Source organism: Nesoenas mayeri, assembly GCF_963082525.1.
Source record: "Nesoenas mayeri genome assembly, chromosome: 2".
In the NCBI taxonomy this organism is placed as follows: domain Eukaryota; kingdom Metazoa; phylum Chordata; class Aves; order Columbiformes; family Columbidae; genus Nesoenas; species Nesoenas mayeri.
In genome coordinates, this window is record NC_137543.1 from 102930255 (window position 1) to 102945934 (window position 15680).

At 38.8% G+C, this 15680-nt stretch overlaps 1 protein-coding gene across 1 annotated transcript in view; it reads left to right on the plus strand.

Annotated features, from left to right (window-relative positions):
- Positions 1–510: 510 nt before the first annotated feature.
- Positions 511–15680, plus strand: part of COL15A1 (collagen type XV alpha 1 chain) — a gene marked incomplete at its 3' end in the record, with an annotated part of 130389 nt that continues 115219 nt past the window's right edge. Inside the window, exon 1 of the mRNA XM_080364172.1 lies at positions 511–1025. Coding sequence (XP_080220298.1) covers positions 830–1025 — 196 coding nt within the window. The 5' untranslated portion in view covers positions 511–829. The remainder of the gene's footprint in view (positions 1026–15680) is intronic.

The window sequence follows — 15680 nt, forward strand, 5'->3', positions numbered from 1 at the left end:
TAGAAATGCTTAGCTACAGAATCTCTATAACAGACACATATATGTACAGCTACTGAAGTATATACACACTCTTAATCTACATGCAGGATGCAAATATTTGTAAATAAGAGCATTAGGCTTTGAGAATTTGTAAGAGGAAAGGATGTGGTTCCAAATGTCAGTGTAGGTGGCAGAAACTCTGTAAAACAGTATAGCTCCTAGGTATATGGTGCAATTTAACTGTGACTGCTCTGTATTGCTCATATCTTAAAATCTGCTTCTGTTAAAGTTTGGTTAAAATTGCCAGAGAAATGTCCTATTTTGTATAAGAATGCATATCATTGGCTGTATAATGTTGGATGGAAAGACGTTGGAGGTTGTGTTTTATTGGATAAGTGGAAGTTATGGGAGCTGGGGGTGGGGGTGGAAGGGAAGCTGGAGAAGCTGTGCTGCTACCTGTCTAGGTACACTACAGTTAAAGACAAGACTGGAGAATGACAACACTGGACTAATGTACAGCAGTAAGGGGTGTCCATCAATAAATAAAGTAGGAAGTTTTCAGCAGTGGTCTGACAGGAAAGTCTACAGGGAGTCAGATTTCAGTGCTGGAGCACTGAATTGCAGTGAGTCACACAGAGAGCCTGAGAGCTGCCTTTGTTCCACTTGTGTCTGAGCGTTGGAGGAGAAACAGCAGGCTCCAGTTTTTATTAACTTCTTATTTTCATAAGCATAAAACTCATGTGCACTGAACTTTTTCCTCACTTGAGGTCTTTCAACTGACTTTCAAAAGATGCTCTCACGGTAAGGACTCTCACTTCTAAATTTAATTTTTATTTTATTTTTTTTTTTAATGTTTTTTGCTCTGGTGCTTCTATATTACACTCTTTGGTCTCACTCTTTTCAACACCCCTCCTTCCCCACTCCAACCCCTTCCCCCCCTTTTTTTTGGCACACCTGCTCCAGGCATGCCTGGTGGACCTGGGATTTGCTGCTACTGCTCTTTGGCTTGTTAATCTATGATGGCTCAGCAGCTGAGATTATAGAAGGTAAGACTTCTCCAAATCATGTCTGTAAATTGAGACTAGGGGTTAACTTTAAGATACACTTTCCCAATACGGAAAGAGACTCTACACTTTGGATCTTAATTTTCTCTGCTGTTTACTGTTCTTCATTTCACATAGGGAAGCTGCTGCAAGTTAAGAGCTTAAATTGCCGTTCGTTCTGGAAAAATAAAAATAAACATGCTGGTTTCCCTGCTGCCTGGTCTCTCAATATTTCTTCAGTGTGTAATAATCAACAGAAAGTACTTCAACTACTTCAAATAAATGGAAAATATGAATGGTTTTGGGTGTATCACGTCAGAGAAAGGTAACAGAAGGAAATTAGGATAGGAGTATGTGTCACTCTGGAGATGTCAGGAATGTGCCCATCACGATCTGGGTGCAAAGTTGTGATGCTTGTTGCAGTGCATAGGATTTCTCCTGGTAAGTGTCTGAGCAAATTATGATTTTCAGATCTCTGGAGTTGAATGTTTAGTTTTAACAGCCACGCCTTTATGGATGTTCAGTGAAAAGTCTTTCTGTAATTGCAGATCGTATGTTCTTGTAACAGAGCCAAATCCCTCAGCATCTCTGGAAGACATAGCCTCAAATGTCACTTAAGAGAGAGAACATTAATTTAAAGGCTTACATGTAATTTTGAGAAAAGTGAAAACGTTTCATGTATTACTTTTCCATTAAGAGCAATGATACTTATGTCAAAAAGAGCTTTTTACTATCTTTGAAAAATAGTCTGAATTTGTCATGTAAATGACCCCTAGATAACTATGGGATAGGAACATTAGAAATTATTGAAGGGAAGTAGATATTGCATGTGAAGACTTTAACATTACTCAGGCTGTTTTTTTCCTTTTAACTACCATAGAATATACTGTGCATCTAAGAGCCAAAGCTCTAGTTAGTTATTTCAGTAGGAGAAAAAGACACAGATTAGTTATTACTAGCAAATGCTGTAAGTGCCGATGAGAAATATGTAATGCTGTATTACAGATAATTAATTAAGGAAACAAACTGGAACCAGCTAGTAGAATGAGGAAAACATTGATACATGTCTGAATAGTGACAGAAATACAATATATTGCATATACATTGGATAAATCTGTTGCATTAGGTGAAAATGTTTTTCTTGAGCTTATGAATGACAGTGTAGTGATTGAGAACCTCTGGACAGGAAAGAACGAAATTTTGGTTAATAAGCAGAAGCTCATTAAAACTACAAGCACAGTGATGAAAAGAGCAAATATTTATTTGACATGTAATTTCATTTTTGGTGAATCTATGCCGGTTTCTGTGACCCAAATCTTTGGTTCTTTAAATATCCTACCTGTGAAAGTGAGATCAGGAGTCAGAAGCAGGAAAGCTACCCTACTGATACCGGACAGTATCTTCTTGTACAGAATCTTATTGCTGCCGGAAGGACTCCTAACCTTATCATGAATGAAGATCAAGTAGGATTATGCAAGCCTCCTTAGATCACTGGAGATTTGGAGACTGTTCTGGGAATGTGTTCCATCATGATTGTCCTAGCCTAATATTCTTCACTATTCATTTTACTGTTAATAAAAAAGTTCCTGTTCTCATGTTTGCTAACTTTTTTTTTACATATGATTTTTTATGTGCCTGACATAATAGGGATCTCATGCTTTCTGTTCCACAACTTTGAACTATGTTATAAGCAATATTTTCTGATGCTTGGTTTAAATGTTTTCATCTCCTGAAATCAGGTGTTGAACACTAGAAATAGAAATAATCTTCCTTTCGTTTTGGTGCTGCAAATACATGAACTATATTAATTCTTCCTGTAACTACTGAACAGTGAAGAGGTATGTACTTCAAATCTTTTAGTCTAACTATTGCAGAAGTAGCCTCTTTTTCCCTTCTCACAGTTCCTTTTAGTAACAGAGTTCACAGAAATAATTTGTGTATTTAGGATGGAAATGTTTGGAGAAACAGGTAGATGAATTGACAGCAGCAGCAGGTCCTTTGCTGCTAAACTTTTTCTTTATCCAGTGTCCGTTTTGTCACTGTCTCCTTTAAGATTACTGCTTTCCAGGATTCTTCAGCTCATTGAGTATTGCTGCACTGTTTTTCTAATGCTGACCTCTCCTCTGTCTCCCCATAAGACATACTTATACCTCTAAATTCCTTTCTATATAAGAGGAACTGGGAATGAGCAAATGTGGGTTTAGAGGAAAAGTGCAGGTGTCTTCTGCTGTACCAATGTACAGGTTATATGTAAAAGGAAAAACTACCTTGACGAGTTCTTGAGTTGGTTAAATAATGTCAAGAAAATTGCTCATGGATTATGTTATTCACTGAGGCATGGGAAAGAAGTGGTGTATTTTTTACAAACCTGCAGACAAAGCAGTGGCCCTTGGAGAGTCTGAAGGAGTAAAATTTGTCATCTTTGCCTTCACCAATAAGACAACCTCTTCAATGAGACCTAGTGAACCTGCTTACTGATATGTTGCTAGACAGCTATAGCCTCGTCTTCTCGTTTTCCCCGTGGGAGCACCAAATTGCAGAGGGAAGGTGGAGAGAGCAGATTAAAAAAACCTCAGTGGCCCTCCAGCAAAGGATTTGAGCTCTGCCATGTCTTTGTGAGAGACAGTAGAAAGATTAGTTAGAAAATTTTGATCAGTTTCCTGTCAGGAAAAGTGTTTTGACCAGGATTTGTTATTCTTGAGGAAATCGTGTAATTATGGAAAGTTCCTACAGAGGAGGAAACAAACTGTAAGGATGGTGGGAAAGTATAGGGGGAAAATTCAGATGGTAATCTGTTTGAGAACTTCTGGGTTTTAGTTTAACTTCTTAGTGAACTTGTGTGATGTTGGGACTTTAGTTTCGGTAAAAGTGTTGCGTTCATTTCCAAGTCCTTGAATGCTGACTACTGTTTTCGTTGTAAAATGGAACAGACAATAAAACAGAGTATTTAAAATTTATATTAAAGATCATGAGTTATTAATGTGCAGTACCAGCTGAAACTCCTTTTTTGATCAAAATGACATCTGTTAGATTGTCAAAATGAAGTCTGATATCAGTTACGCAGTTTGTAGATGAAGGTATGTGTCGCGACAAAATATAAAGAAAAAGTTGAAATATTTCATTCTGAATTTAAAAATTCTGTTGTATGTTCTGCAAATTGATGGGATTTGGTCATTATTTCACCAAAGAAATACTTGGATCTTGCTTTAGATTGAAACTGAACAAGAATTCTGAAATCTCAGCAGTTTCTGTGAGCTAGAATTCTGTATTTTTACTAAGTGTATTTGAATATTTTCGTCCCTTTCACTGAAGCTAGCATTGCACATGTGAAAAAAGTTAAGAAATAATATGCTTTGTCTTCACCCAAATACAGTGCCACTTGAACTATGGAACACTTTCGCAGTTTCTCTCCTGTGTTCATGAAACTTAGTTACAAATATAGTACCCTATTCTACCTGGGTTTGTGTGGGAGGGTTAAAGAAATGTTGGTGTTTTAATAAATTACTTAGTCACTTCTCCTTTCTTCAAATGACAATTAGACATGTATCTATCTGTACATAAAAGTGTAGTCTGTCTTATTCTGTCTGCTGTCTGGTGCGTGTACTTGGCTTTTAATTACACTTGATTATGTATCTTCATTTACATTGATTACCCTGGCTGCTTTGCATCTCCAACCACAAATTAAGTTAGTGAATAGAAGGCACTCAGAACACAGTTCTGAACATGGTGGTACCCAGATTGTGGACAGAACTAAAGCTATAAAATCTGAATGCTAACTCTGCTGAAGTTTGAATGATAGAGTCGTCCATATGACTTGCTCTAGCCTCTTGCAGAAGTCATATTTATTCTTCCAGGCTATCTAGGCAGTTAGCAGTGTTTTTCAGTTCTTGGCATTCAAATTAGTGCACACCTTTAAAAAAAGTTTAAATGTATGTGGTTCTGCAGTTTGTATTATATTTATGTGCTCTAAGAGAAGCTTTACAAATTTCTCATTGACATCTGGGTTTTATTATTAGCCAAGCTGAACAGCGCTTTCTTGCCCTAAGTAACATGTTCAGCAATAGTTTACATAAAGTAAATATTTGTCTCTTGCCTTGCCTCTCTGTACACAGAATGGCTGTCGTTAGGCTGTTGACATAAACTTTGCACTCATGACCTGTTGAGTTTAACGGAGGAACGCTGAATTATTGACTTTCATTGGCTGTTGATCAACTGGTGTAGTTCATACAAGCAGCTAGCCTGCACTTCACAGTGAACCAACATAATGAGTGTAAAGAAATATGTATATATTTTATATATGTTATATATATTATTTATATATTTGTATACATTTATATTGTATAAATAATATATAATATATAAAATAAATTTACATATATAAAATATTAAGATAGTTTTTATATAAATAATATAAAAATATGATATAAATATGTATATATATTAAAAAACTTTTGTCTATCAAGTAATTACTGTATGTGATTTGAGTGTTAAATATTTACAATCACATTGACTTCAGTGGTGATAGGGATGGCTCAGTCTATTCCTTCATAAGAACACACAGTAATGCTAGTCTGTACGGAGTGCAGTATTTCACAGAGATAACTTCGAAGGCACTATATTCTCTTGTACTAGACTGAGCATTTGGACACCATCAAACTGCACTTGGGTCTACACTGAACAAGCCACTGTGCTCATTTCAGAGGCATCTTCAGGCTGTTACCAGCTGTTGTGCATGTTCTTAATGTGAAGCTGGGCCTGATGTCATAGTTGATAAAACGCCGTTCCATGCAAAACATAGTCAATTTACTATAGAAAATCAGTTGGGTTCAGTTGGGGTCATCTGTATGAGTAGCTGAACAGAATGATAGCACCACCAGAACAAACCTGATTTAGTTGATTTGTTCCATTTTCTCACTATTCTAAATCAATTAGTTTTCTGTGTAACACTCTCCAAATGCTGATTCTCTTGGACAATGTTTGCTAGGCTACTCTACCAGGCAACAGAAGTTTGTTTGTGTTGTTTTTTGTTGTTGTTTGTTTGTCGTTTTGTTTGTGTGTGTGTGTGTTTTGTTGTTGTTGGTGGTGGTGGTGGTATTTTATTTTGGCATTTTGAGGCCTCAGAAAAGGAAACCAGATAGGGTGGATATAGCGTTATAATATAATAGCTGTCTTCATTTCGTCTCTGAAGGCATCCTGGACACAGTGGAAGGCTGCAGTAAGCAGTTGTTTCGATGACGTGAATAGAACCTAGAATCTCAGTTGTGCTTGCATTTGCCACAAAATGGTGTTTGAAGGACTTGCTCTGCTGAGAAAGGCCACGCTGAAATATTTTCTTCCTATGTTGTTCTGGCTCAGCTGAGGACAATGCAGCGCAGGCAGTTTCTTGAAAGAAGTCTTAGTGATGATCTGAGTGTTTAATTGCATATATGTCTGTTGGGGAATTGCCATGCCCACTCACAGATTTCTCATGGCCTTGTAGTACAGCTCTGTCACTCAATTTGTGTCTCATGTAGCAGCTGTTGTGTAAAAACTGCTGGTTTCAGTACTTCTAGTAGTACCTGCTAACAGGCATCAATTTAATTAAAATATATCAACTGTGATTCATTTCTTATATGTTAAAGATGTTGCCTGACCCTGATAATCTAGGGTTAGGTACTGAACTACTGTTCGTTACTACAGAAGTGAATGGATAACTGGATAGAACAAAAAATACTGCTTTAAGTGGCTAGGAGCAGTTAGCAGAACACAGTGGTTTATGTTGTGCACATATGAATGGCCTGGACTTGTTTGGTTCAAGCAGATTATTTCAGCTGCAAGCTGCCATTTCAAGAAACAGGCAGCAGAAGGGATTTGATTGCACTATTTATGTTTGGGATATTCAAAGGGTTCCAAAGAACTGATTTCTTATTCTAACATGTTACTTTCCAAATCAAACACTTGTTTTGGAGGCTGACTGTCCCTTTGGCTGTAATTTCTTTGCGTTTCCTTTGGTGTGGGAGCTGTGGATTTGTTCATTTTTTTTCCCATAGTGGTCACTCACATTTGACCAAATTCATGCAATAACTTTGCCAGTTTACAGTGTGCCTTGACTAGAAAGACAGCAAATTGTGCAGTTTGATGAAATCTGATTGCTTTTTTTTTTCACGTCATTAATGTTATCAATTTAAGAGAAGATGTCTATTTACCACCACTATTTCTAAGTCACCCAACAATCTTTTCCCATTTAGTCAACCCACACAATTGCAGCAGGTTTATAAACTAAGAAAATTAGCCAGCAATTTGGATTACGGTAAATTATATCCCTGTAATCTTCCCATCTCTAGTAGTTCCTGTTCCCAAACATGGGAAGTCACAGACATTGCAGATAGTGGAGCACAGGTAGAATTCTCCCAAAGAATGAGAAAATGGGCAAACCCTAATTTTAATGTACTTGTGTATGAGGAACGTGAAACAACAGATGTATTATTCAGGATGCCTTCTGGTGAGAAAACCTTGGAAAAAGCAACAGACAGGGCTGAATGTGCCCTGCCAAAGAATTGCAGTATTTTAAAGGAATATCTGTCTTACAGCCCAATCTGAGAAAGAAGATCTTGGTCTGAACCAAGTTTTTCTGAGGGGTTCTGAGAAGAATCAGGGTTTTCTGGAGGCATTCAATCATATTTTTTCCAAACATTCAATTGACTGGGGCCTGAAGCTGGTAATAGTGATTCAGTGATGAGATTTTAATTTGAACTGCACCATCATTCATGGTCTTTTGCTTCATCTTCAGTGTAGAAGATAGAATATTAACGAGAATGAGCTTTGGCCAGATCATTCTATGCTTGGGATTCTCCAGGGTCTTATGACCCTGAGTCTACCTCCACTATTGCCACTGAATTAACTTTTTACTGTGATTAATTCCTTCCATAGTAACTATAAATTGCACTAATTTCCAGTCCTATTTGTGGCATATCTTCTTCTGAACTGTGAAATCACAGTTCCATACACAGTCAGGATGTCTGACTCTGCTTCTTTGAAAAGCTGAACATAGCTTTTGACTATTTTTGTTCTCTTTCGTGGTCAGTGACTAAGAGGGCATTATGTTGCATGGTCATTTCTCATTGCACTTTATATCCAGTTCCCTTCTTACAAGTGATATGCATTACTTAACCCAGGGAAACAGAACCCACTAAGAAATAATTTAAATTTTTTTCTGCTTGCTGAAGAGTAAGTTTATGACTCTTGAGAGAAAAGTATAGCACTCCAAGATATGCTACAAATTTTCCTATAAGCACTAACTATGTTGTCTGGATATTCTGAACAGCCTTTAACTGGGGTTTACTGCAAAAGAGTTTCAGAACATAAATTAGTGTGGCATCCAAACTCTGATTCATCTCTGGTGATGTCTCATATGGCTAAAGTCAAACAGTAGAAAGAAGCATGCAAAAGACGGAAACAGGCTCAGGTGACATGGCAGAAATATAGAGACACTGTCTGAGAGTACAGTAATGAGGTCAGGAAAGCCCAAGCCATGTGGAATTAAATCTAGCAAGGGATGTGAAAAGCAACAAGAAGGGATTCTACAGCAGTACCAACAGCAAAAAGAAGACTAGAGAAAGTGTAGACCTGCTGCTGAATGGGGCAAGGAATCTAGAGATATGGGCATGGAAAGTCAAGGTACTCAATGCCTTCTTTGCCTTGCTTTTTACTGGTAGAATTTCCTTTCATGAAACTGATCCCCTGAGCCCACTGGGAAAGTCTGGAGCAGTGAAGATTTACCCTCCATTGAGGAGGACTGAGTGGTGGAACATTGAAATCAGTTGGACATATGCAAGTGCACAGGAACTGACATGAAGGATCGTTAGGCTGACTGATACAATTGGGATAGGATTCTTGGTTTTCTTTGGAAGATCCTGCTAATCAGGAGAGGTTCCTGAGGACAGGAAGGACAAGTCCCGTAAAGGGCAACTCAAATAATTAAAGGATTGGAGTGTCTCCCTTAGAGTAGCGGTCTGCTTAATCTGCTCCAGTCTATCAGTGTTTTTCTCTTACTGGGGTCCCAAAACCAGATGCAGTATTCTACATGTGGTCTAATGAGTGTCAAATAAAGGAGAATACTTTTTTTCCTCCTCCTCCTGTCATTACAGCCAATACTACTGTTGGCAATCTTTGCTGCTTGGGCATACTGCTGGCTCGTGTTGAGTGTGCTGCCTACCAGGATCCCTACCTCCCTTTCTCCAGAGCTGTTGCTCAGCCTGCACTCTTGCAAACACATCTTCCTTGACTGGCGCAGGATTTTACTTTTGTCCTTGCTGAATTTTACAAGATTCCTGTTGTCCTAGTCCTTCAGCCTTCAGATGCTTGTCTCTCTGTTTCTTTCTGTCACATAGAAAACTTCTGGCTCAGTACCATTATGCTTCATTAGAAGGTATATCTTCAAGAGACTAATTACTGTTTTGGACAAACAAAGCAAATGTACTGGTAGCTTGTTTAATTATAAGGATGCAGTGTGAATATGGTGGTCTACTAAGCAAATTGTGTAGTGGTGAAGAAAATGAAGGGAAAATTATTCAACATCTAAGGTTTTCTAGGATTTCTCTCATATTTGGAATTCCTAATATCAAAGTATCCATTGATCACACACAATAACCCTCCTTGCCAGTCCCTTGGCTGCATCACAGTGTGAGGGAACAGTGTCTCTCCACAGTATGGGTTTTTATTTCTGTCATCCCACTTCAGTTAACTGCATATAACTTAATACACTGCATCACTTCTGTGAATGTGATGCTTTTTTATTCTCAGAGGGCCAAGGTGTTAGTTTTTCTTATTCTTCAGGTTTTCACAAGCTGTTCCAGTTCCATCTGTTTCAGAACTTTGCCAAGCCAACATAGCTCTTGACTCGGTAGGAGGAAGACTCGTCTACAATGAATGCTTCACAGTAGAGTACTGCCCTTGAGTGTGTGTATATATGAATCTAACCCTTTCCTACTATTCCCTCCAAAAAAACAAGCAAGTATTTCATCCTTTTCAGACTGGCTGTGAATGTGGTTTAACACACATGGTTTGATTTTTTTCTCTCTTTAGTTTTCTTTCAGATGGAATTACAGGCAAGGTATATGCCACATTCAAGTTTTCCCAGCTGAAAAAAACCTGGCTTTTGATCAAAATAACCAACCAGTTATTGACTGAAATGGTATTAATATAAGAACACTTACCTTAAAGAGTTCTGTTTTTTAAATTAGAGTTCTATAATGTATGACATGACATATTGGTGTATAACTGCATTTCTTTCTAACAAACAATACTTGACTGAACTAAAAAAATTGTTAAGGTAGCCTTATATTATAATCAAGACCTTGATTCTACAATATGTTTCTTATTGTGTGTTGTTTTTATTTGTTGTTTGTTCGGCTGACTGGTTTGTCTCATTTGTTGGGTGTTTTTGTTTTGTTTTCTTTTGTTTTCATTTGTTTTCCTGATGTGCTTTTAGTGAAATGTATCTATCATGAGATGTGAATCTGACAAATAAGTACCATATGGTACTTCCTGGCCCAGAGGTATGACAAATGAGGGGGTGGTGTTCAATATAAATCTGAAAATACTTAAAAGTTTAAAGGATACATTCTCAGCGGAAAAATAAACATGTCACTAGTGACCTGAAGTAGTGTAGTTCCTTTTTACACTTCTCTTACAGAATTTCAGAAGATATAACATAATTGTGGTGGCTCTGTAACTGCTCTTCCCACATCAGCTTTGAATTGTCAAATAAGGAGGCTTTCATAATTTCTCTTCAATTATTGCCCTTCAGAAAGCTAAATTTTTCTATTTTGAGCAAAGTCACTTTTTATTTCTGGGAAGAAAAAAAAAAAAAAAGAAAAATGCATAACTGGTGTGAAAAGACTGCTGCTCCAACTAGGAGTTAATGCAGACACCCCTGAGTATTTACAGTATGAATGCTAAATGAATTCTTACTTAGCAGCTCTGTAGGATACTGAAGTTACTTGTACCCTAGGTATCCTATTTCAATATATGTTTCCATACACATTGCAGAATTCCCGTAGTGTTCAGAAGAAGTTAGTGTCTCATTTAGTTTGTATACAGCCAGCAGAACAAAACTTTGCTAGTAAATGCATGATTTGATACAAATCCCTGAGGCAGCTATGGGGAAACTGCATGAATACTGTGTCTTACCATCTATTCTGTGTATAATTGAAATACTGTAGTCATATATTGAAGTATTTGGAAAATATTAACTAAGCAATTACATTATCCCTGTGTTTATTAGGTATGAACAGAAATTATTCCCCCTCATCCGAATACTTAAGTTTGCCGTGTTTACCCTTTTTTATAGATAAATCTTCAAATGAAGATTAGGGCAATACAAAAAATGCAGACTGAAATCCATGATTGAAAAATCAAATAAAACAGTCTGTTATAGTGACACCATCATCCAAGTGGTTGGTAGGTAGGTATTTCCTTACTGAGAAAGTTGGGACAACGGTGTGCCTCAGCTTTCGGCCCTTCCATTTTTGATTCAAAGTATGTAGAAGGAGCAGAATTTGCATTCAGAAAACAGAAGAGGTGGAGAGGCACTCAGCACTTTTATCCACATCCTCAAGCATCTGCACAAGGATCAGGGAGAATCTTGTGACTGCCTCCCTGGGGAGCCTGTTCCAGTGCTCTACCATCTTCTGGGTGAAGAACCTTTTCCAAACGTTTAGCCTAAGCCCCTGGCACATCTGCCCACCATTCCCTCAGGTTCTGTCATTGGTTACTAAAGAGAAGACATCAGTGCCTACCATTCCTTCTCCCCTTGTGAGGAAGCTGTAGATGGCTTCAGAAGGACTTAATAACCTCCTCACTTGTTGTCTGTTAAGTATTGTTTCATCATGGACCAGATTTTTGCTCAGCAGATTGATGCTGAGTAATCCTGATACTTCTAAATTATCCCCTTCTCTTCATTCTAGTAGTGAAGTGCAGAGACCAGTACCCTAAGAATGGAGAAATGAAGCAATCTCTTTTCAACAGAATGAACCTAGCATTACAACTTAATTTGAAATTAAAATCCAGCATAGGGATCATGGGACCATGAAGAACTACAGCATATCCAATAAGCATTTGATATATGCACCAACACCCACAGAAGTCCATGAAAGGCTTTCCAGTGACTGAAATAGGCTTTGAATTATGTAGGTGCTGGAGCTGAATTCCTAATCATTCAATGAAAATTCCATGAAATAATGATTTTAGCGGTTTGGGAGAGAGGCTGAATGTACCTTTGTATTAATACACGCAAATTTGTTACTACAGTGAATATGATGATATTAGATCCTGGTTTACTGTTCTTCTACTGCTGCACAAGTTAAACTCTCAACATAAAAAGTGAAGTCTCTGATTTCAAGAAGTATTTCTCAAAAAAAAAAAAAAAAATCAGATCCTGAGGACTGAAAAATGTCTAAAGCCAGAAAGCCAAAATCTGTCTGCTAAAATTATTAATGATATCACTAGAGTGATATATAGTACATTAGATCAATTGCCTTTTCTTGATGTTCTGTTTACATACATTTTTATTTTTGCAATACAGAAGACAATGGAGGAGAATTTCCTGTCTGTCTACCCTCAAGACATAATTTATTACCTGGAGTTAATTATTTTAAAAAGCTGTCTTACTCAGACAGGGATGGGGAGTAGAATGAAGCCCAAATAATCCAAGAGAAAATGGTTAGTGACCTGCTACAACACTTGGACACCCACAAGTCTATGGGGCCAGATGGGATACATGCAAGGGTGCTGAGGAAGCTGGTGGAAGTGATCACTAAGCCACTTTCCAATAACTGTCAGCAATCCTGGCTAATTGGGGAGGTCTCAGTTGACTGAAAGTTGGCAAACGTGACACCCATCTACAAGAAGGGCCAGAAGGAGGATCTGGGGAACTATGGAGTTATTAGTCTAACCTTGGTGCTGGGGAATGTCATGGAGCAGATGACCTTGAGTAACATCACATGGCATATACAAGAAAAACATGTGATCAGGCCCAGTCAATGTGGGTTAATGAAAGGTAGGTCCTGTTTGACCAACCTGATCTCCTTCTACGGCAAGATGTCCCATTAGTAGGTGAGGGAAAGGCTGTGGATGTTGTGCACTTAGACTTCAATAAGGTCTTTGACACCATATCCCACAGCATTCTCCTGGAGAAACTGGCAGCTCATGGCCTGGATGGGTGTACTCTGTGATGGATAAAGAACTGGCGGGATGGCTGGGTCCAAAGAGTTGTGGCGAATGGAGCCAAATCCAGTTGGTGTCCAGTCATGAGTGGTGTTCCCCAGGGCTCATTATTGGAGCCAGTTATGTTTAATCTCTTTATCAATGATCTGGACAAGCAGATTGAGTGCACCTTTTGTAAGTTTGCAGATGACATCAAGCTGGGTGGGAGTGTTGATCTGCTGGAGGGTAGGAAGGCCATAAGGAGGGATCTGGACTGGCTGGAGGCCAGTTGTATGAGGTTTAACAAGGGCAAGTGCTGGGTCCTGCACTTGGGTCACAACAACCCCAGGCAGCGCTACAGACTTGGGGAAGAATGGCTGTAAAGCTGCCTGGCAGAAAAGGATCTGGGGGTGTTGATTGACAGCCAGCTGAATATGACTCAGCAGTGTGCCCAGGTGGCTAAAAAGACCAACAGCATCCTGGCTTGTATTAAGAATAGTGTGGCCAGCAGGAGTAGAGAAGGGATTGTGCCACTGTACTCGGTGCTGGTGAGGCCCCACCTTGAATACTGTATTCAGTTTTGGGCCCCTCACTACAAGAAAGACATCGAGGTGCTGGAGTGAGTTCAAAGAAGGACAATTAAGTTCGTGAGGGGCCTGGAGCACAAGTCTGATGAGGAGTGGTTGAAGAAACAGGGGCTGTTTAGCCTGGAGAAAAGGAGACTGAGGGGAGACCTTATTGCTGTCTACAACTACCTGAAAGGAGGTTGTAGCATGGAGGGTGTTGGTCTCTTCTCCCAAGTAGCAAGTGATAGGATGAGAGGAATGTCCTCAAGTTGTGTCAGGGGAGGTTTAGATTGAATATTAGGAAAAAATTCTTCATGGAAGGGGTTGTCAGGCATTGGAACAGGCTGCCCAAGGAAGTGGTGGAGTCACCATCCTTGGAGGTATTTAAAAGGCATTTAAACAAGGTTCTTAGGGACGTGGTTTAGTGCTAGAGTCAGGTTAGGTTATGGTTGGACTTGATGATCCTGATGGTTTCTTCCAACTGAAATTATTCTGTGATTCTCTGATTCTATTCTGTACCTCAAATGTACAAAAAATAGTTCAAACACAGAGGGCTCTGTTGTACATGGGCCATACTCTAAAATACCAGGTTTAGTGACTTTGTGAGCTAAGCTGTCATTTATTGTTCTGATTCCATGTTATTCCTGCTATATACATGTGCATAAGTCACAGAAAGTAGACAGCACTCTAATTTAGGATAATGACTGAACATTATGAAAGGTTCCCATCCTGCAATATTTATGTGCATTATAAACTTAAAGCGGGCAAGAAGTCCTAGAACTGAGGCTTATTCAGCTGCTAAAAGTGTATTGTATACATAAGTGGCTGTAGGATTGTGGCTTGAATAAACAAAGAAGTGTATGCAGGAAGATTAAGAAAACAAACACATATTTCTTCCCTGAGTTACCACAAATTTATAAAATGCAATCAAACCTAGCACCAGTGCACACTCATTGCCTATACTACCGTCTTGTAATTTTAGCTGAGAAACAAATAAATGTGCACAGACCAAACTGGAAATCAGTCACTACTGGAAAAAGACTTGTGCCTGTCTCAGTTGTGATATAAATCATTAATAAGTTATTATGTGTGTTCCTCATAATGTAAATTTTTACAGCTATATAATCTTACAAAGAATTACTTGGCAGAATTCTTTCTTTGAAGACTAAGAACCATTTGCCTTACAAATTTCTTTGTGGCATGATATTGATCCGAATACACACTTTAGGTTTCTGTAGGTGCAATAAAACTTTGACACCCAATTACATGAATTGATCTTTTTAATCCATAGTTTTTCTTCACTTATAAGCCATTTGATGAATATGTCTGTGCTCTAAACATATACTCAGGAAGATGTTACCGTAATTCTTATTGATAGCAGGTATAGACTGTCAGGGAGCATTAAAGGCAGGCTGTTCACCTGAGGGTCCTGGTGGACAGCAGGATGACCATGAGCCAGCACTGTGCCCTCCTGGCCAAGAAGGCCAATGGCATCCTGGGGTGTATTAGAAGAGGTGTGGATAGTAGGTCAGGAGAGGTTCTCCTTCCCCTCTACTCTGCCATGGTGAGACCACATCTGGAATATTGTGTCCAGTTCTGGGCCCCTCAGTTCAAGAAGGACAAGGAACTGCTGGAGAGGGTCCAGCGTATGGCAACAAAAATGATTAAGGGGGCGGAGCATCTTCCTTATGAGGGAAGGCTGAGGAGGTTGGGTCTCTTTAGCTTGGAGAAGAGGAGACTGAGGGGTGACCTCATTGATGTTTACAAATATATAAAGGGTAAGTGTCAGGAGGATGAAGCCAGGCTCTTCTCGGTGACAACCAATGATAGGACAAGGGGTAATGGGTTCAAACTGGAACACAAAAGGTTCCACTTAAATTTGAGAAGAAACTTCTTCTCAGTGAGGGTG